This window comes from Lactuca saligna, chromosome 6, assembly GCF_052625555.1.
Source record: "Lactuca saligna cultivar CGN05327 chromosome 6, ASM5262555v1, whole genome shotgun sequence".
Lineage (NCBI taxonomy): Eukaryota > Viridiplantae > Streptophyta > Magnoliopsida > Asterales > Asteraceae > Lactuca > Lactuca saligna.
The window spans coordinates 45,498,494-45,522,665 of NC_136422.1; the positions used below are offsets into that span (position 1 = coordinate 45,498,494).

The 24,172-nt window shown below is 36.6% G+C and overlaps 1 protein-coding gene across 1 annotated transcript; it reads left to right on the plus strand.

The window, feature by feature from the left end:
* The first annotated feature begins 14,939 nt into the window (after positions 1-14,939).
* On the plus strand, positions 14,940-15,458 carry LOC145002508 (uncharacterized). The gene has a single exon (XM_078961764.1). The coding sequence runs from the start codon at positions 14,940-14,942 to the stop codon at positions 15,456-15,458; it is 519 nt and encodes a 172-aa protein (XP_078817890.1).
* Positions 15,459-24,172: the final 8,714 nt, after the last annotated feature.

Below are 24,172 nucleotides of genomic sequence, written 5' to 3' on the forward strand. Positions count from 1 at the left end.
CCCTAATCCCAGAGGTTGTGCAGTATATAAAGCACATTATAACCCACCCTCAGCCTCTTTGCTCCCCTTTTGATAGGCCTGGCAATCGTGTCGTGTTCGGGTTGGCGTGTTGCGGGTTGACGGGTCGAAATATGTCAACCCAAACACGACCCATTTAAATATACAGGTCACGGGTTGGCGGTTTTAGAACATAAACCCATATATGACCCACCAACCCATTTATTTATACGGGTTTACAGGTTGGTGGGTTCGTGGGTTAGATTTGGGTTCGTGGGTCCGAATTTTATACATTTAAGTCTTAAACATCCAAATGAAAATTAAAACATTCATAGAAACATGTTACAGACTTAGCCTTATAGGTCATGACTTATGACCTTAGACCATCCACCACGAGTCAAAATATCAAAACAGTCAAATGGTCTATGAATCAATGATATATATTATATAATACTTATTAAATATTAATACTTAATACATAAATACATTTAAAAATAAAATATTTTGTTATTAAGAATATAAACGGGTTGGCGGGTTAACCCGTTTATTTTTTGAGAAACCCATATATGACCCATTTAATAAACGGGTTGGCGGGTTGAAAAACTCAACCCAAACCCATTTATTTCGTGTCGTGTCGTGGGTCGTGTCGCGTGTCGTGTCGAGAATTGACAGCCTTACCTTTTGAGTTCCAGAAACCCTAGAATTGAGTGAGCCTTCATTATTTGAGAGAATAGAGGCTTGGAGGAGAGAATTTTGGAGAAGGGCTCGAAGATCAAGGGATTTTCTGCAAAGGGGTGGTGTAGATTCGGAATTTACTTTAGTTGGAGCTTTCATTTGAGGTAATAGTCTGTTGTTTGGGCTTATGTGCATCTAGATCCATCTTATGTTTGAGTTTTGGGCATTTTGAGTATGGATGAGATCTATTTCGAGTTTGGAGTAGATCTGGGGTTGCTACCTCAGATCTAGGTTGGTAATAACCCAGAAAGTCATAAAGTTTAGGCCAATAAGTTGTTGGTGAAGCCCCTTTGTTGCAAACCCTATCCCTAGAGTGTTCTAAGCATATAACTCCTTGGTTACACATAAAGTTTGCCACTTTACGTGGGGGTTAGGCTCTAGAGGAATGGATCTATGAATTTGAGCCCCTGCATGGCTCGAAAAGCCACTGTATGGATTAAGAACTGAAGAGACTCAGCGAGTCACATGGGTGGACTCGGCGAGTTGGATGAAGTTAGGCAGCAACTCGACGAGTTGGAAGAACAACTCGACGAGTCTGTTGAAGATTACCTTGGACTCGGCGAGTCAAGTCGCGAAATCCCAAACCCTTCGGGTTAAGACTCGGATCAGTGAGTTGAGTGGGGACCTAGTGAGTGGACAGGTTAGGACTCGGAAATCAGTAGACTCGGCGAGTCGAGTCACGAATGAAAGGGATTTTAGAGCTTATGAACTCGGCGAGTCAGTAGGCTCAACCTGAAAGGTTGACTGTGACCAAGACTTTGACTTTGACCAGAGTTGACTTAGTTGACTTTTGAAGGACTGTCAGACTAAGTATCATTTTGATATTGGTAGCTCAGAGAGCTAGAGGATCAGCGGCTTAGAAGGTTGTTGGTTAGCAGCCAGAGGGTTATCAACAAGTTCAGCAGTACTAGGTGAGTTTCCTTCCAGTAGGAATGGGTCTACGGCCACAATGCCGACCCGTTTAAGTTAGTAGTAGTTCCGGACTTCAGTCCGATGCAGTAGTTCAGTATGCTTGGTGTCTTTGTGATAGATATATGGTATGAGTTATGTGTTCCGGACTATGTTCCGATGCAGTATGCAGTATATGTGTTCATATTATATGCTATGATTATGTTATGCTATGTTCAGTTAGTTTCGGACCTCGGTCCAATGCAGTAGTTAGAGTGCTTGATGTCTTTGTGATTCAAGCATGTTTTGTGTTGTGTGTTCTGGACTCTTTCCGATGCAGTATGCAGTATATGTGTTATGTTAGTAGCTAAGATTATGATATGCTATGTTCAGTCAGTTTCCGGACTTCGGTCTGATGTAGAGGGCAAGGCCCTGGTTAGTTCGGACTTCGGTCCGATGCAGTTTCCGGATTTCGGTCTGATGCAGAGGGCAAGGCTCTAGTTAGTTCCAGACTTCGGTTCGATGCAGTTTCCGGACTTCGGTCCGATGTAGAGGGCAAGGCCCTGATAGTTCCGGACTTCGGTCCGATGCAGTTTTCGGACTTCGGTCCGATGCAGAGGGCAAGGCCCTGGTTAGTTCCGGACTTCGGTCCGATGTAGTTTCCGGACTTTGGTCCGATGCAGTGGGTAAGGCCCAGTATGTGCTTTATATGTTATTGTATGGTATGTGGTAGTTTGGGGGAGCTCACTAAGCTTCGTGCTTACGGTTTTCAGTTTTGGTTTCAGCTACTCAGTTTCCAAAAGAGGAGCTCGGAGAGGTTGCAGTGCATACACTATAGTCAGTTAGCCTGGGAATGTTTTACTCTGATAATGAGATTGTGTTTTGAATTAATACTCGAAAATTATGTTATGACTTATGATAAGGTTTTATAAATATGGTTTTAGTAATGTTTTAAAAGAAATTTTTTTTAGTCGTGATTTTTGGGTCGTTACATACAGGTTTGATTGTTCCATCATTTTTCATTATTTATTGATCCATGTATCAAGAAAACATATACTTTTTGCATTTGTTTACTCTGATTGATGTATTTATGGCGGAAAATAGATATAGAATGAGAAAATTTGGATCAAATTGAAGTTGTGTTTAGTCTGAAAGATAATGATAGAGGTGTATTCTTTAGCTGTGATGTCAATTCATCATTTATTCTAATTTCTTATTTAGGTTTTTGTTGCTTACAATATTTTTTTGTTCCTAATGTGATAAAACTTCGAGTTGACAACAAAATTCGTTCTTCAACAAAACCGGGCCCTTGGAGAAATGTTAATAAAAATATTGGTTTAGCACCTGATTACTTTGAAGATAACCAAACCTAGATATTTTATATTAATTGGCCATCTTGATGTTACAGGAAGATGATAATCCTAAAATATTTATAGGGTACTAACGAAGTTGTCAATTTGTATCTCTTTGTGTATGGCACCACGATGGTCAAACATAAGGGTGTGTATGTTATTTCTCTTACTTTAACCTTGTATGACCTTTTCCATACCAATATCATTTATATTCAATTCAAAAGTTCTTACTATTACTTTTTCCAGACATCAATTCCACTATACAATCCACAAGTTTCGTCAACTGCAAAATTGGTTAATTGTGATGAAGAAATTTGCATTACCACAATCCGACCCCTAACTCTATGTAAGTATTGTTTATTGGGTATGCTTCTTTTTCTTTTTCTATGATTAACAGGTATTGAATTTCTCTTGGGTTATGTTATTTGCTCACAATTAGAGTTTCAATTTTAGACTCCATTGCCCTCTCACACATATAATTTTTGATGAATATATGTATATGTAAGCTTTATTCATGATCTACATTAGGGATCTTGTTTCTTCAGATTTATGGTGTGGATTAATTATTACATTATTGTTTATGGTGATTTGAAGCATCATATTTTTACAAGTGGTTGGGTCTACCATTCCCTGCAACTTCATGAAATTAGGCATGATATGCTTTTTTAGGTTAGTGAAGTTATCACTTATGATGTTTAATAATACAATTAACATTGATTAATTGTTATGCCCAACAGGTTGGCATTCATGGGGTTAGTGCTTAAGGCTTTGAAATTGGTTTCTTTTTTCGTGCTTCAGAATAAGAAAGTCTTAATTATTGGAAATTTGTATTTGTGTGTATTCTAATGACATCTTTTGGAAATTTGAACAGGATGAAATCCTGAAATTATGAGGAAGCATGTAAGTTTCAATTTCTTCTTCAGTAATGTTTACCTTTGGTACCTCATATTGCTTGATATTTTGCATAGAAAAATACATCATCTGTGAGTAGTTTTCATTTCTAAAGCATTTGGTATAAAAGGTTGATGTGCAGAGAGAATAACAATTTTTAGAGGGGCTTTTGAATATGTAAGTCTATGCTTTTTTTTACCTTTTTAATACTACATGATATATTTTACTTTTTCTATAGATTTTGGGCCTAATATTTCACAATGAAATTTCAATATACCTGCAATATCAATGTACTTTCAAACTCTATCTTGTAACATTCATGTGCTTAATAAAGCAATCTTCCCAATAACAATGTATTTTCAAGCACCACCTAATAATAACAATGTACTTTTACATGATGCACTCCAAGAGCAGTCTATCAAATCTTTATATTATTCTGATATTCACTTCCCAAAACCATGAAGCATCTACAACATAAACTAGACAGAAACAAAGACTCAAGGGAAGGTCCGTCTAGATAGATTTCACAACCTGATGAACTGAGAAAAGGCGTGGATTCAGGGGCAAAACTCGACAATCTTCAATTACACGGGATGATTGAATAATTTGTGATACTTGACACTCGAAATGGAAGTCCTCTCTTATCTAAATTGTCCTTTTCAACTATTGCTTCAATTTATTTATTTGATTCTTTATAGTCGATGAAAGCTACAACCATGAAGTATTTTTTTTATCCAACAAAAAAGTGATCAGTTTAAAATATAGAGCTTTTTGATTCTTTTTGCCATTATTCATTTTTAGTTGTAGTGTCCAACCAAAAATAAAGATCAAGTTGCCATGAATGCGAGTAATTGTGTTACACTATTATTCCTTTTTAGTTTTGATTGAGTTTTGAAATGTCTCTAAATTTTATAATACATAAAAAAACATTATATAAATAAGAGATGATACAAAAGTACCTCAATTGCTTTCACTAGATTTTTAGGTGAGTATTTGTTTCATTCATGCTATGATTTAGAAAAGGAAATCAAATTAGCATAAAGTTTCTCGACTAATGCTTTTTAAAATTATATTTTAAATATTCTGTTATCTTTTTTTAGAATTTTTAAAATGCTTTTATAGGTTGTTTTAGTTATTGATTCAATATTGTTTTTGCATGCCCAGTAACATAATTTAGTTTTATTGCAACATACAGTCGATCTGTGGTGTGTTTATATATAAAGATATGAGATGTGGTGTATTTTATTAAATAAGTAAAGAGTTGTTGAGCTTTGTCATTAAACATATGAAGCTAATTAACCAATTTCAATAACTGTCAATATATGTTATACATGCGAGGAAATGACAAAATATGATATTATAGAAGAAAAATAAAAATCAAATAGTCATGACTCTTTCAAGCAAGAAATGCTACTATTAATTTTCTAATCGAGTTATTGTATATACTTATTTTTCTAATGTATTAGAATTTTATATTATATCTTCATTATTTTAATATATTACAAAAATATAAATAAAAATATTATTTATCAAAAATTACATTAGTAAGTAAGTCAATACCTTGTAAATATATATTCATTTAATTTTTGTTAGGAATGGAAATAAAAGAAAGTATTATTTTAATTTGTTCAAAATATATAAAATAAATACTATCTTTCAAAAATTAATTAGTGGGTAAAATTTATAACTAATTTTTAAAATAAACTACTCGCACCCGTCGCTTGGTGCAGGTAAACGGCTAGTATATATATCTTTATCTTTATACCTTAATAAACATTTAGCATGTTTTGCTGAATTTTAAGAAGTACAAAACCTTAGGTAATATATACAATGAATTTATGCATCGCAAAAGAAGTAAATGTTATCGGTTCAAGGGTTGAAAAAATCAAACTTTATTTACAGCTTTTATTCTCAGCTTGTACGTATATATATCTTTATACCTAAAATTTACCGCTCTCTCCGCTATATCACCCTTTCTTTCGCTCGGTGAGTGTTCATCTTCCCTTTCTCTCATTCACTGTTGACTACCTTCCGCCTTCAACCAGCTGCTTCCCTCACCACCTCCACCGTATTCTTTCTCTCAGTCTCAAACCATACTCCTCTTTATCCCATCGATTTGTTGGTCTCGATCTTAGATTGGTTGGAGCATATAAATGGTGATTTAGGTATTTAATCATCACCTTCATCAACCATTATCGCACAATCAAAACTATATCTATCATCATTTAAAGGAAACCACAACCACTCTCCTTATTCTATCTTCCCTAGCCACCAACCATAACACCACACACTTCCCTCTCCACTGGTAATCTACCTCTGGCTAACAAGCTCAAGACCCAGTCACTGCCCCCTATGAACCACCAACAACCAGGACATCAGATCTGTCATTGCTTCACTGCCACCCCCACCACCATAGAAAAACCACCATCATTATTTGTTAAGCCTTAAAAAACCCATTGGTTGCTCACCTCTATTTTCTTTATTGGAAACCCTAATCTGCCCTAAAACCCACTGCCAGAGAAATATCAGCCGCCGATGTTGGAGTCGGTCAAACTGATAAATCAATTTCATTACTGTCTTCTTTGATTTATGAACCTACTGATTCTCCTTAAAATTCCGACTTTGTAGCTCCTCATCCTCTTCTTCATCTTCCATACACGAATCAAGCAGGTAATTGGTTTTTTACTTTTCACTTAATCCTCTTCATCATGTTGAAATCAGCTAAAGCGTGAGCATAGGAATTGACAGCTATTTTGGGGATATTAGCTCAAATTTTGCCTTGGTTTCGTCTCTCACATAGACACAAATGGAAACTATCGGGTATGCTTTTGCATTCATATTTTCTTTCCAAACATAAAATTTATTTGCCAGCTATTTGGATTTATTATTCCATATATGAAATATCTCAGTTAGGACCAATTTTGTCAAGAATATGTATTCATTTAATTCAATAGTTGAACTGATTTTGTAAAGGTCCCAAACTAAAAGAGAAAGATAAATCTTCCAGGGTACCACTTTGAAATGAATCTACCCTCTACAGAAGAGATGCAATAGACCATCCATATTTGTTTCTTCTTATATTCTTCAATATATATCCTACTTTAGCAAATTAAACTATTTTTTTCTATCAATATTTGGTCTAATTCATTTTATTTTATTTTATTTTTCAGGATGAAAGATGAAATTAGGCAAATCATTGGGTGGTATTAGAAACGTCGATACCAAATACTAAAGAGTTACTAGGAGCATAGACGGTGGCATTAAAAGAGTAGTATACATCTCATAATGACCAGGTGAGTTTGTGCCTTCTCAATCACTTTATAGTCTTTTAAATTAAAAAAATATTTAGGTAATTATTGAAGATGCAACACCTCACATGGTATCATGCTTGACACGTGATTTCCTTTAGTTATGTTTAGTTTTTGCATGTTTATTTTCTAGCCTTGTTAATTTAAAGTTTGAATCAGTCATATAGTAGTGGTAGTGTCTTAGTGGGCAGTTTTCTTTTTCAGTTGTTTCCTGTGTAATCGTAAGCCATATGTGGCAACTTCCCTTTGCTTTGTTTTTTCAGTTGAATGAATGCAGAAAACATTTGAGTCAATCTCTCTTCCTCTGTTCTTTGCTCACTAAAGTTGTTGTGTACAAATTGTGATTTTTTTTCATTCCAGTCAACAATCTGGTATCAGAGCCTCTCCTATGGCTGAGTTTCAAGTTGTAGGTGGTGCTAAGAAACTCAACCACCAGAATTACAATACATGGTCCACCTGTATCACTTCGTATATGCAGGGACAGGATCTGTGGGAAGTTGTAAATGGTGCCGAGACAGAACAACCTGCTACTGAAGACAATAATGGGGTTTTACGGAAATGGAAAATAAAGGCGGGCAAGGCTATGTTCATCCTGAAGACAACAGTGGAGGAAGATGTGTTAGAACATTTACGAGATGTGAAGACTCCAAAGGAAGCATGGGATAACCTTCTTGTTTTGTTCTCAAAGAAGAATGAAACAAAACTTCAACTCCTTGAAAATGAACTCATGTCTTTGGTACAACAGGATATGACAATTCCACAGTATTTTCACAAAGTGAAATCCGTATGTCGGGAAATCTCTGAACTTGATCCTCAAGCACGAATTGAGGAACTGAGAATGAAGAGAATTATTATTCATGGGTTGAAACTGGAGTTTAGAAGCTTTGTTGCAGCAATACAAGGTTAGCCTACTCAGCCATCTCTTGTAGCATTTGAGAATCTTCTCACAAGTCAAGAAGAATTAGCAAAACAGATGGGTCGTGTCTCTGTGAAGGCTGAAGATGAAGCTTTGTATGTAGGCAAAGGCAATAGCAAGTATAAGTCTCAAAGCAACCATGGCAGTTAGCACCAAAATGAGAGGTTTAAGAAGCATGACAACAAGAAACAGCGTGAACTCGAGAAAGGAGATTCTTCAGGTGAAAAGAAAAACCGTAGTTCAGGGAAACGGTTTCCATTCAAGTGTTATAATTATGGAATTCGTGGTAACATGGCACGTAATTTCCCTAGTGAGTCCAAAGAAGAAGGAAACATAGTAATCACACAAGAAGAAGAACCCTGGGATGCTGAGGCTTGTTTCGCAGAAGATGTGGATGTCATGGCTCTCACTGCAACTGCTGAAAACAAAGGTAATAAGTTGGATGATTGGATAGTTAACTATGGTTGTTCCAATCATATGACAGGAGAAAAAGAGCGATTACACAATTCAACTGAGTGTGGGGGGTAGTCGAGTGGTGGTAATTGCAAACAACTCTAGGCTGGCCATTGAAAGTATTGGTGATGTAAGCTTCTCACTAAGCAGAAATAAGCAAGTCTTAACTCTTAAAAATATGTATCATGTCCCAGGTGTGAAAAATAATCTACTCTCAGTATCACAGCTGACATCTGCAGGTCATTATGTTGTATTTGGACCTAATGATGTGAAGATCTACAAGGAGTTTGAAACTCCATCTACGGTTGTTCTACAAGGACGAAGAAATGATTCTATTTATGTTCTATCTGTAGAATCAGCTTATGTTGAAAAGACAAAGATGAATCAGAATGTGGATCTATGGCACATGAGATTAAGCCATGTAAGTTATGACAAATTGGAGCTAATGATGAAAAAGAAAATGGTCAGTGGATTATCGGTGCTTGAAGTAAATAAGGAATTAGTGTGTGCAGGATGTCAGTTTGGAAAAGCCCATCAACTACCGTTTGAGAAATCAAACTTCCATGCAAAGGTACCTTTGGAGTTGGTATACTCTGATGTGTTTGGCCCCGTGAAACAATCTTCTATCAAAGGCATGAAATACATGATTACTTTCATTGATGACTACTCAAGATATGTATGGGTATATTTCATGAAAGAAAAGTCAGAAGCTTTAGCTAAGTTCAAAGAATTCAAGAGTGAAGCTGAGAGAGAAATAAAACAAAAAATTCACTGCTTGCGATCAGACAATGGAGGTGAGTATCTCTCACAAGATTTCACTGAGTTCTTGAAAGCACACAACATCAAAAGACAGTTGACTTGCTCAAATACCCCACAATAGAATGGAGTCTCAGAAAGGAAGAATAGGCATCTGGCAGATATCTCGGGCAGCATGATTCATGATAAAAATGTTCCAGGAAGGTTTTGGGCTGAAGCCATGAGAACTGCTGCCTATGTAATCAATATAATTCCACAACAAAGTCTCTCGTATCAGTCTCCATTTGAAAAGGTATGGAAGGTGAAGCCAAATGTAAGTCATTTGAGAGTATTTGGATGTGTGTGCTATGTTTTCATACCTGGTCATCTAAGATACAAGCTAGAAAAGAAGGCAGTACGAAGCATATTTGTGGGCTATGACCAAGAAAGGAAAGGTTGGAGATGTTGTGATCCAATAACCGGAAAGTGCTATGTGTCGAGGAATGTTGTATTTGATGAAACATCCTCGTGGTGGACAACAAACCATGAAGTGCTTCCAGATTCAGAAAAGCTAAAAGGGAAGCTAGTGTCATCTGGGGCTAACTTTAATCTCAACCAAGAAGAAAGTGTAATCGAATCAACTGAGATTGAAGAACATAATCAACAACCATGGAGCTCAGGAGTTTTCCACCATGGAGACACAAGTGATAACTGTGAAGAGCCACCAAGTGTAAGAAGATCGTCCAGACTTAAAAAACCTAATCCCAAGTATGCTAATGCTGCTATAGTTGAACAGGAAGTGTGTGAACCTGATTCCTTTAAACAAGCGAGTACAGAAAAAGAATGGATTGCAGCAATGGAAGAAGAAATGGGAGCCCTAATAAGGAATCAAACCTAGGAATTAGTTCCTAAACCAATTCGTGTTAAACCCATCTCGTGCAAATGGGTCTATAAAGTTACGCAACGTGCTGATGGCTCGGTTGAAAGATATAAAGCCCGATTGGTGGCCCGTGGATTCTCCCATCAATATGGTCTGGACTATGAAGATACATTTAACCCAATAGCTAAATTAACAACAATCCATGTGTTACTAGGTTTGGCAGCAAACAAAGGATGGAAATTGTGGCAAATGGACATAAGCAACGCGTTTCTATATGGGGACTTGGATCGTGTGATTCATATGACACAACCTCAAGGGTTCATAAGCAAGACAAACCCCAACTATGTATGCAAGCTCAAGAAAGCCTTGTATGGGCTTAAACAGTCGCCTAGAGCATGGTTTGGTAAAATAGCTGAATTTCTCGAACACAATGGTTACTCAATAACCAATGCAGATGCTAGCTTGTTCGTGAAGACTGAAGGAGAAAAAGTGGCTATTGTTCTGGTATATGTTGATGATCTCATAATCACAGGAGATCTTGATGAAGTAATTGTTCAATTGAAAGAAAACTTGTGTACTCGTTTTCACATGAAGGATCTTGGAAAGCTAAGACACTTTTTGGGTTTGGAAATCGTATATGAAGTTGGAGATATAATCTTGTATCAACAGAAGTACTCATCAGACTTGTTGAAGCGTTTTGGAATGTTCAACTGTAAGCCAGCCGTGTCACCAATGGATACAAATGCAAAGTTGTATGTGGATGTTGGGAGAAAACTGGAAGATGCAACTGTGTATAGGAAACTTTTTGGAAGTCTAATCTACTTAAATCTAACTAGGCCATATATTACCTTTGTAGTTGGAGTACTAAGTCGGTATATGCAAAATCCCAGAAAACCTCATCTTGATGCAGTTAGAAGAGTATTAAGATACATCAAAGCTACCATGAATTATGGAGTTATGTTTCAGAGGGAACAAGAATGCAAGCTGGTAGGTTATTGTGATGCTGATTACGCTGGAGATGGAAGTACACATCGCTCCACTACAGGTTATGTGTTTATGCCGGGATCATGTGTTGTGTCGTGGTGCAGCAAGAGGCAGCCTACTGTGTCCCTCTCTACTACAGAAGCTGAGTACCGAGCAGCAACTATGGCAGCCTAAAAATGTGTTTGGCTAGTCCAGCTCCTAAAAGACTTAAATCAAGATGTAAAACCCAAGATTCCCTTATTTTGTGACAACTTATCTTCAATACATCTCGCAAAGAATCCTACCTTTCATGCTCGAACAAAACACATCGAAGTCCATTATCATTTTATACGTGAGAAAGTTCTAAAGGGGGAGATATATTTAATCTATGTAAAAACAGCCGATCAAGTAGCTGACCTTCTCACCAAGAGTCTAGCCAATCACAAACTCGTGGACTTCTGCAACTCTTTGGACATTGTTGAAGCAGGTGTTGAGAGGGAATATTGAAGATGCAACACCTCACGTGGTATCATGCTTGACACGTGATTTCCTTTAGTTATGTTTAGTTTCTGCATGTTTATTTTCTAGCCTTGTTAATTTAAAGTTTGACTCAATCATATATATAGTAGTGGTAGTGTCTTAGTGGGCAGTTTTCTTTTTCAGTTGTTTCCTGTGTAATCGTAAGCCATATGTGGCAACTTCCCTTTGCTTTGTTTTTTCAGTTGAATGAATGCAGAAAACCTTTGAGTCAATCTCTCTTCCTCTGGTCTTTGCTCACTAAAGTTGTTGTGTACAACTTGTGATTTTTTTCATTCCAGTCAACAGTAATGATGTAGAGTGTTTATAAGATGGTGGAAATTGAGAGCAAGAATGTGAAGGTCATCTACACGAGGGTATTAGTTCTTATATATCTATAGCTTCAACTGCTATAATGGCATGTGTAAACATGTTATTAGAGGGGTTTACTTTATTTATTTATTTAATAGTTTTATTGATTTATCCATGAAGAACTTTTGCACAGATATTGATAGTTTTTTTTGCAGGGTTGTGGCTAATATTCGTGTGTTATGCTGTTAGTGATGTTGTTCCTTTCCATGATATGGTAAAAGAGGTACACAATAAGAATCCACTTTAGCCGGTACTTAGTTAAATTGATGTAAAACATTAATGTACCTTATGTTTGGTTTACTTAACATTTTTGATATCTTTAGTCTCGGTTATTGACATGCCAACACTTACTATCATGCAAGCACTCCCCCGTGAAGTTAGATAATTTTTTAACCAATAAATAAATAAATAACCTTTGTTCACAAGTTTTGACAAATGTATTCCCAAAAATTGTTTTAGGTCAATCCAGTTGTTTATAACATGCTTCATGAGTCCTCGAATACTAGCTACCCAGTAATTGGAGGGCTATGAAATCAGTAGAGAATCAACAAAATTTACTTTAATGTTATGGACACTATACTTTTCCAAAGGGCAGGCATCAAACCTCCCTAACCGAGGTACATATTAATGAATTTTAAATATCTAAACTTTCATTCACATCATGTTTGTTGTTCAAAGTTTTCAATTCTTTCCATGATTTTAATGCTTTTCATGTAATTTGTAGAATAGAATATTAATTTTTTTTTATATAAAAGAGGATTTAGGACAAGAAGTTAGTATTCTCATTCCATGATTATTCCAGCATGCAAGTGAAAGTGTGAAATCAAATCATACTCAACCACCAGGTTAAAACGAATAAGTAAATTTTCTTACTTCAAAAGTTAATTATGGGAGCATAATATATTTTTGGAAGTGTTTTCTGTCTTAAATCCATCAAAGATTGCTCAAGTAACTTTCTTATTAAACCACTATATTTATTTTTAGGAAAATACAAGAAATACTAATGAAGTTTCTGATATTTTTTAATATTACATCATTGTACTTTCTTCTATGTTTGTTAAAAAATCTTTTATAGTAGTGAACTGTTGAATCAAAAGAATTTTCAATGGGCAAATAGTGTTACGATGAGAAAAAAAGGACATCACAAAAAAGTAATTTTTTTTATCTTCATCTACGAACATAAATAGCCAACGGATAGATGATTGTCCTTTATTGTTATTATTTTATATGATTTCCACTTGATCCCACTTCATGATAACTGTTGTTTTCCATTTCTTAAGAAATAACTTAATAAAATTAACCTTTTTTTGTAGGGGCCTTGAGAGCTCACGATATTTCCAATGATCCTTGGGGTTTGGTATACGACTTATCATAAACTTTAAGACAAAAAAGTCAAGTACTTGTGATTTGTTTTTATGTTATGGGGTTTCATATGTAATAGGTTGGTATGAGTAAAATAGAAGTTTATTTAAATAATAAGTAACATGAAGGTGTGATTTTTTGTATGACGTGTTTGTAGCATTTTTCTTTATATAAAAACTAGTAATCTACCTCTGGCTAACAAGCTCAAGACCCAGTCACTGCCCCCTATGAACCACCAACAACCAGGACATCAGATCTGTCATTGCTTCACTGCCACCCCCACCACCATAGAAAAACCACCATCATTATTTGTTAAGCCTTAAAAAACCCATTGGTTGCTCACCTCTATTTTCTTTATTGGAAACCCTAATCTGCCCTAAAACCCACTGCCAGAGAAATATCAGCCGCCGATGTTGGAGTCGGTCAAACTGATAAATCAATTTCATTACTGTCTTCTTTGATTTATGAACCTACTGATTCTCCTTAAAATTCCGACTTTGTAGCTCCTCATCCTCTTCTTCATCTTCCATACACGAATCAAGCAGGTAATTGGTTTTTTACTTTTCACTTAATCCTCTTCATCATGTTGAAATCAGCTAAAGCGTGAGCATAGGAATTGACAGCTATTTTGGGGATATTAGCTCAAATTTTGCCTTGGTTTCGTCTCTCACATAGACACAAATGGAAACTATCGGGTATGCTTTTGCATTCATATTTTCTTTCCAAACATAAAATTTATTTGCCAGCTATTTGGATTTATTATTCCATATATGAAATATCTCAGTTAGGACCAATTTTGTCAAGAATATGTATTCATTTAATTCAATAGTTGAACTGATTTTGTAAAGGTCCCAAACTAAAAGAGAAAGATAAATCTTCCAGGGTACCACTTTGAAATGAATCTACCCTCTACAGAAGAGATGCAATAGACCATCCATATTTGTTTCTTCTTATATTCTTCAATATATATCCTACTTTAGCAAATTAAACTATTTTTTTCTATCAATATTTGGTCTAATTCATTTTATTTTATTCTATTTTTCAGGATGAAAGATGAAATTAGGCAAATCATTGGGTGGTATTAGAAACGTCGATACCAAATACTAAAGAGTTACTAGGAGCATAGATGGTGGCATTAAAAGAGTAGTATACATCTCATAATGACCAGGTGAGTTTGTGCCTTCTCAATCACTTTATAGTCTTTTAAATTAAAAAAATATTTAGGTAATTATTGAAGATGCAACACCTCACATGGTATCATGCTTGACACGTGATTTCCTTTAGTTATGTTTAGTTTTTGCATGTTTATTTTCTAGCCTTGTTAATTTAAAGTTTGAATCAGTCATATAGTAGTGGTAGTGTCTTAGTGGGCAGTTTTCTTTTTCAGTTGTTTCCTGTGTAATCGTAAGCCATATGTGGCAACTTCCCTTTGCTTTGTTTTTTCAGTTGAATGAATGCAGAAAACATTTGAGTCAATCTCTCTTCCTCTGTTCTTTGCTCACTAAAGTTGTTGTGTACAAATTGTGATTTTTTTTCATTCCAGTCAACAATCTGGTATCAGAGCCTCTCCTATGGCTGAGTTTCAAGTTGTAGGTGGTGCTAAGAAACTCAACCACCAGAATTACAATACATGGTCCACCTGTATCACTTCGTATATGCAGGGACAGGATCTGTGGGAAGTTGTAAATGGTGCCGAGACAGAACAACCTGCTACTGAAGACAATAATGGGGTTTTACGGAAATGGAAAATAAAGGCGGGCAAGGCTATGTTCATCCTGAAGACAACAGTGGAGGAAGATGTGTTAGAACATTTACGAGATGTGAAGACTCCAAAGGAAGCATGGGATAACCTTCTTGTTTTGTTCTCAAAGAAGAATGAAACAAAACTTCAACTCCTTGAAAATGAACTCATGTCTTTGGTACAACAGGATATGACAATTCCACAGTATTTTCACAAAGTGAAATCCGTATGTCGGGAAATCTCTGAACTTGATCCTCAAGCACGAATTGAGGAACTGAGAATGAAGAGAATTATTATTCATGGGTTGAAACTGGAGTTTAGAAGCTTTGTTGCAGCAATACAAGGTTAGCCTACTCAGCCATCTCTTGTAGCATTTGAGAATCTTCTCACAAGTCAAGAAGAATTAGCAAAACAGATGGGTCGTGTCTCTGTGAAGGCTGAAGATGAAGCTTTGTATGTAGGCAAAGGCAATAGCAAGTATAAGTCTCAAAGCAACCATGGCAGTTAGCACCAAAATGAGAGGTTTAAGAAGCATGACAACAAGAAACAGCGTGAACTCGAGAAAGGAGATTCTTCAGGTGAAAAGAAAAACCGTAGTTCAGGGAAACGGTTTCCATTCAAGTGTTATAATTATGGAATTCGTGGTAACATGGCACGTAATTTCCCTAGTGAGTCCAAAGAAGAAGGAAACATAGCAATCACACAAGAAGAAGAACCCTGGGATGCTGAGGCTTGTTTCGCAGAAGATGTGGATGTCATGGCTCTCACTGCAACTGCTGAAAACAAAGGTAATAAGTTGGATGATTGGATAGTTAACTATGGTTGTTCCAATCATATGACAGGAGAAAAAGAGCGATTACACAATTCAACTGAGTGTGGGGGGTAGTCGAGTGGTGGTAATTGCAAACAACTCTAGGCTGGCCATTGAAAGTATTGGTGATGTAAGCTTCTCACTAAGCAGAAATAAGCAAGTCTTAACTCTTAAAAATATGTATCATGTCCCAGGTGTGAAAAATAATCTACTCTCAGTATCACAGCTGACATCTGCAGGTCATTATGTTGTATTTGGACCTAATGATGTGAAGATCTACAAGGAGTTTGAAACTCCATCTACGGTTGTTCTACAAGGACGAAGAAATGATTCTATTTATGTTCTATCTGTAGAATCAGCTTATGTTGAAAAGACAAAGATGAATCAGAATGTGGATCTATGGCACATGAGATTAAGCCATGTAAGTTATGACAAATTGGAGCTAATGATGAAAAAGAAAATGGTCAGTGGATTATCGGTGCTTGAAGTAAATAAGGAATTAGTGTGTGCAGGATGTCAGTTTGGAAAAGCCCATCAACTACCGTTTGAGAAATCAAACTTCCATGCAAAGGTACCTTTGGAGTTGGTATACTCTGATGTGTTTGGCCCCGTGAAACAATCTTCTATCAAAGGCATGAAATACATGATTACTTTCATTGATGACTACTCAAGATATGTATGGGTATATTTCATGAAAGAAAAGTCAGAAGCTTTAGCTAAGTTCAAAGAATTCAAGAGTGAAGCTGAGAGAGAAATAAAACAAAAAATTCACTGCTTGCGATCAGACAATGGAGGTGAGTATCTCTCACAAGATTTCACTGAGTTCTTGAAAGCACACAACATCAAAAGACAGTTGACTTGCTCAAATACCCCACAATAGAATGGAGTCTCAGAAAGGAAGAATAGGCATCTGGCAGATATCTCGGGCAGCATGATTCATGATAAAAATGTTCCAGGAAGGTTTTGGGCTGAAGCCATGAGAACTGCTGCCTATGTAATCAATATAATTCCACAACAAAGTCTCTCGTATCAGTCTCCATTTGAAAAGGTATGGAAGGTGAAGCCAAATGTAAGTCATTTGAGAGTATTTGGATGTGTGTGCTATGTTTTCATACCTGGTCATCTAAGATACAAGCTAGAAAAGAAGGCAGTACGAAGCATATTTGTGGGCTATGACCAAGAAAGGAAAGGTTGGAGATGTTGTGATCCAATAACCGGAAAGTGCTATGTGTCGAGGAATGTTGTATTTGATGAAACATCCTCGTGGTGGACAACAAACCATGAAGTGCTTCCAGATTCAGAAAAGCTAAAAGGGAAGCTAGTGTCATCTGGGGCTAACTTTAATCTCAACCAAGAAGAAAGTGTAATCGAATCAACTGAGATTGAAGAACATAATCAACAACCATGGAGCTCAGGAGTTTTCCACCATGGAGACACAAGTGATAACTGTGAAGAGCCACCAAGTGTAAGAAGATCGTCCAGACTTAAAAAACCTAATCCCAAGTATGCTAATGCTGCTATAGTTGAACAGGAAGTGTGTGAACCTGATTCCTTTAAACAAGCGAGTACAGAAAAAGAATGGATTGCAGCAATGGAAGAAGAAATGGGAGCCCTAATAAGGAATCAAACCTAGGAATTAGTTCCTAAACCAATTCGTGTTAAACCCATCTCGTGCAAATGGGTCTATAAAGTTACGCAACGTGCTGATGGCTCGGTTGAAAGATATAAAGCCCGATTGGTGGCCCGTGGATTCTCCCATCAATATGGTCTGGACTATGAAGATACATTTAACCCAATAGCTAAATTAACAACAATCCATGTGTTACTAGGTTTGGCAGCAAACAAAGGATGGAAATTGTGGCAAATGGACATAAGCAACGCGTTTCTATATGGGGACTTGGATCGTGTGATTCATATGACACAACCTCAAGGGTTCATAAGCAAGACAAACCCCAACTATGTATGCAAGCTCAAGAAAGCCTTGTATGGGCTTAAACAGTCGCCTAGAGCATGGTTTGGTAAAATAGCTGAATTTCTCGAACACAATGGTTACTCAATAACCAATGCAGATGCTAGCTTGTTCGTGAAGACTGAAGGAGAAAAAGTGGCTATTGTTCTGGTATATGTTGATGATCTCATAATCACAGGAGATCTTGATGAAGTAATTGTTCAATTGAAAGAAAACTTGTGTACTCGTTTTCACATGAAGGATCTTGGAAAGCTAAGACACTTTTTGGGTTTGGAAATCGTATATGAAGTTGGAGATATAATCTTGCATCAACAGAAGTACTCATCAGACTTGTTGAAGCGTTTTGGAATGTTCAACTGTAAGCCAGCCGTGTCGCCAATGGATACAAATGCAAAGTTGTATGTGGATGTTGGGAGAAAACTGGAAGATGCAACTGTGTATAGGAAACTTTTTGGAAGTCTAATCTACTTAAATCTAACTAGGCCATATATTACCTTTGTAGTTGGAGTACTAAGTCGGTATATGCAAAATCCCAGAAAACCTCATCTTGATGCAGTTAGAAGAGTATTAAGATACATCAAAGCTACCATGAATTATGGAGTTATGTTTCAGAGGGAACAAGAATGCAAGCTGGTAGGTTATTGTGATGCTGATTACGCTGGAGATGGAAGTACACATCGCTCCACTACAGGTTATGTGTTTATGCCGGGATCATGTGTTGTGTCGTGGTGCAGCAAGAGGCAGCCTACTGTGTCCCTCTCTACTACAGAAGCTGAGTACCGAGCAGCAACTATGGCAGCCTAAAAATGTGTTTGGCTAGTCCAGCTCCTAAAAGACTTAAATCAAGATGTAAAACCCAAGATTCCCTTATTTTGTGACAACTTATCTTCAATACATCTCGCAAAGAATCCTACCTTTCATGCTCGAACAAAACACATCGAAGTCCATTATCATTTTATACGTGAGAAAGTTCTAAAGGGGGAGATATATTTAATCTATGTAAAAACAGCCGATCAAGTAGCTGACCTTCTCACCAAGAGTCTAGCCAATCACAAACTCATGGACTTCTGCAACTCTTTGGGCATTGTTGAAGCAGGTGTTGAGAGGGAATATTGAAGATGCAACACCTCACGTGGTATCATGCTTGACACGTGATTTCCTTTAGTTATGTTTAGTTTCTGCATGTTTATTTTCTAGCCTTGTTAATTTAAAGTTTGACTCAATCATATATATAGTAGTGGTAGTGTCTTAGTGGGCAGTTTTCTTTTTCAGTTGTTTCCTGTGTAATCGTAAGCCATATGTGGCAACTTCCCTTTGCTTTGTTTTTTCAGTTGAATGAATGCAGAAAACCTTTGAGTCAATCTCTCTTCCTCTGGTCTTTGCTCACTAAAGTTGTTGTGTACAACTTGTGATTTTTTTCATTCCAGTCAACAGTAATGATGTAGAGTGTTTATAAGATGGTGGAAATTGAGAGCAAGAATGTGAAGGTCATCTACACGAGGGTATTAGTTCTTATATATCTATAGCTTCAACTGCTATAATGGCATGTGTAAACATGTTATTAGAGGGGTTTACTTTATTTATTTATTTAATAGTTTTATTGATTTATCCATGAAGAACTTTTGCACAGATATTAATAGTTTTTTTTGCAGGGTTGTGGCTAATATTCGTGTGTTATGCTGTTAGTGATGTTGTTCCTTTCCATGATATGGTAAAAGAGGTACACAATAAGAATCCACTTTAGCCGGTACTTAGTTAAATTGATGTAAAACATTAATGTACCTTATGTTTGGTTTACTTAACATTTTTGATATCTTTAGTCTCGGTTATTGACATGCCAACACTTACTATCATGCAAGCACTCCCCCGTGAAGTTAGATAATTTTTTAACCAATAAATAAATAAATAACCTTTGTTCACAAGTTTTGACAAATGTATTCCCAAAAATTGTTTTAGGTCAATCCAGTTGTTTATAACATGCTTCATGAGTCCTCGAATACTAGCTACCCAGTAATTGGAGGGCTATGAAATCAGTAGAGAATCAACAAAATTTACTTTAATGTTATGGACACTATACTTTTCCAAAGGGCAGGCATCAAACCTCCCTAACCGAGGTACATATTAATGAATTTTAAATATCTAAACTTTCATTCACATCATGTTTGTTGTTCAAAGTTTTCAATTCTTTCCATGATTTTAATGCTTTTCATGTAATTTGTAGAATAGAATATTAATTTTTTTTTTATATAAAAGAGGATTTAGGACAAGAAGTTAGTATTCTCATTCCATGATTATTCCAGCATGCAAGTGAAAGTGTGAAATCAAATCATACTCACCCACCAGGTTAAAACGAATAAGTAAATTTTCTTACTTCAAAAGTTAATTATGGGAGCATAATATATTTTTGGAAGTGTTTTCTGTCTTAAATCCATCAAAGATTGCTCAAGTAACTTTCTTATTAAACCACTATATTTATTTTTAGTAAAATACAAGAAATACTAATGAAGTTTCTGATATTTTTTAATATTACATCATTGTACTTTCTTCTATGTTTGTTAAAAAATCTTTTATAGTAGTGAACTGTTGAATCAAAAGAATTTTCAATGGGCAAATAGTGTTACGATGAGAAAAAAAGGACATCACAAAAAAGTAATTTTTTTTATCTTCATCTACGAACATAAATAGCCAACGGATAGATGATTGTCCTTTATTGTTATTATTTTATATGATTTCCACTTGATCCCACTTCATGATAACTGTTGTTTTCCATTTCTTAAGAAATAACTTAATAAAATTAACCTTTTTTTGTAGGGGCCTTGAGAGCTCACGATATTTCCAATGATCCTTGGGGTTTGGTATACGACTTATCATAAACTTTAAGACAAAAAAGTCAAGTACTTGTGATTTGTTTTTATGTTATGGGGTTTCATATGTAATAGGTTGGTATGAGTAAAATAGAAGTTTATTTAAATAATAAGTAACATGAAGGTGTGATTTTTTGTATGACGTGTTTGTAGCATTTTTCTTTATATAAAAACTTGGTTATTTAAGTTATGTTTTATTAGTAATAGGTCAAATATGTGGGATAAAGTTGTTTTTTTCTTCACAACTCATTCCAAATAAAAATCAAACATATAACAAGCAAAACGCGTCGCAAGATTTTGGTTTAATCCTATCAATTATTACACTAATTACCATAAATGCTAAAAAAATTCAATAGCTTGCGAATATCTAAAATTTTAACAAATTTAATAAATAAAAACATGAAAATTATTGGTAAGTGAATAAAACATTGTCTAACTCAATTTTAGAATTTTAGTGTTCTTTATTTTATAATAAAAACGGTAAAATAAAGAAAAAATATACTGGATTGAAAACAAAATATTAAATAAGGTCTAATATTTTAATTTATAGAAAACGAAAACAAAAGAACGGATGTTAGGTATTTATACTTACTAATTTTTTAAAATAAATTGTGGAAGCATGTTAACAGGAGAAACATGTATATCTCAAAACCAAAACACTTGACCTTAAGTTTTGTAGGTAAATACTTTGATTAAAAAGATTGATAAAAAAGATAACTCTTATGTCAAATTAAAGGAAGTATTTATGCATATTTTTAAGGTGACCAAAATTTGGCAAAATAGCCCGAAAACTTTTATCGTTAGTTTTTAGGTATAAGTCAATCGATTTGACACATTATTTTAAATATTATAAAAGAGTATAACTTCATTCACTTCTTTTATTTTGTTAATAGCTAGATGTTTGAATTAATTTCCCATTCTCAAACAATAAAAGTGTATATCCCACTATATTGTATGTATATCAGATGTATAAATAAGTATTGTATAATTAATATTGTACGGTCAACCATTAGTATTTACATGCATTTTGTTTTGAATTTGTTAATTTAGTTATTCTAACATGATGATAAAGGTTCATAAAGTTATTGAAATTCTTAACAAGTTTTAGACATAATTATATAAATGGTCTCAGTGGTTTCCAAAATTCTTGGTTTTCGTTCCAATTTTTTTCGCTACATATATGATCCACACAGTTTTCTTTCCGAAAAAAAAAAACTAACTGCCGAAACAAAGTATCTCCTTATAGGCATCAATTATTCAATTGACCTCAATCTACCGTCTAAATCAATTAAGGGTCTCCATCTATGAGTTGATTTATCCGTTACCCATCTGTTTTGACAAAAAAAAAGGCAACATAAATCATAATTATCCTGTAAAAACAAAGATTTAATCGGGTTTGTAATCAACAATGTACTTCTATATAAATAACAACAATGTACATTTAGTTTTAATCCATAACAACATTTTCTTTTTTAAATTATTTGCAGTAAAAACATTAATCGTCTCTAGAAACTAATTTCTAAAAAAACTATTCGCACTCGTCGCTTGACGCTGGTAAACAGCTAATATATATATATATATATATATATATATATATATATATATATATATATATATATATATATATATATATATATATATATATATATATATATATATATATATATATATATGAGAGCGTTCAATCGAAAACATTTCTTATCGCGAGAACATTTGAGAACAAATTTGAAAAACACAATTTTTTTAATTAAAATTATAAAATAATAATCATATAAATCAAAAAATAGTTACTAACACTTAAAAAACCCACTAACTAACACCACCACCGCCCATCACTAACCGCCACCACCAACTACCACCCACCACCCATCACTACCCACTACCACCAACCACCACCCGCCACCACCATCACCACCCACCACCATCAACACCCAACTACAACCACGTGCCACCACCACCTACCTCCATTGTCTGCCACCCCCACCTACCTCCATTGTCTGCCACCCCACCCACAACCCCTACCTACCACCCATCATCACCACTCATCACTACCCATCACCACCAACCACCACCCATCACTACCCACCCACCACCACCATCACCACCATCACCACCCAACCACCACCACCACCCGCCACCATCACCCACCTCCACCACCCAGCACCACCGTCTGCCACCACCACCACCAACCACTACCTACCACCCATCACCACCACCCGCCACCCAACACTGCCCACCACCACCAACCACTACCCACCACTCATCACTACCCACCACCCACCACCATCTACCTACCACCACCACCTGCCACTACCACCACCTATCAGTACCCACCACGCGCCACCATCATCACCATCACCACCACCCGCCACCCAACACTACCCACCACCACCAACCACTACCCACCACCCAACACCATCTACCCACCACCACCACCTGCCACTACCACCACCCATCAGTACCCACTACGCGCCACCACCATCACCATCACCACCACCCACCACCACCAACCACCACCCGCCACCACCATCACCACGCACCATCATCACCACCCAACCACCATCACCTGCCACCACCACCCTCCTCCACCACCCATCACCATCGACTGCCACCACTACCTACCACTTATCACCACCACTACCCACCACCACCAACCACCACCACCACCCGCCACCACCACCCATCACAAACTACCACCACCCACCACCATCACTACCAACCACCACCACTACCACCACCAACCACCACCTGCCACCACCATTACCACCCACCACTATCACCACCCAAGCACCACCACCACCCATCACTACCCACCACCCATCACCACCCACCACCACCCGCCGCCACCAACACCACCACCACCCGCCACCTCCACCCATCACTAACTACCACCACCCACCACCCATCACTACCCACCACCACCACCACCAACCACCACCTGCTACCACCATCACCACCCACCACCATCACCACTCAATCACCACCACCACCCATCACTACTCACTACCCATCACCACCCACCACCACCCGCCACCACCACAATAACCACTACCCACCACCACCACCACCACTAACCACCAACCGCCACCACCACCCACCACTCACCCACCACAACCACCACCACTACCAACCACCACCATCACCACCTAGCCAGCACCGCTCGCTACCACCCACCACCACCAAAACCATCACTCGTCACTATCACCACTACTTGCCACCACCCACGCACCCACCACCACCCATCACCATACACTACCACCACCATGCCTCCACCACCCCCGCCACCACCCCCACCTATAAAGATTTGTTATTGTTTTTTTGGTTCATTAGGTTTTCTCTTGTATATAATCACATGTGATTATATGTATCGAGTCACATGTGATTATATGTATTGAATCATATATGATTTATATAATTAT

What these genes read in the sequence shown, in the direction of transcription:
- LOC145002508 (XM_078961764.1), top strand. Translation starts at nt 14,940, where the DNA reads ATGGCTGAGTTTCAAGTTGTAGGTGGTGCTAAGAAACTCAACCACCAG.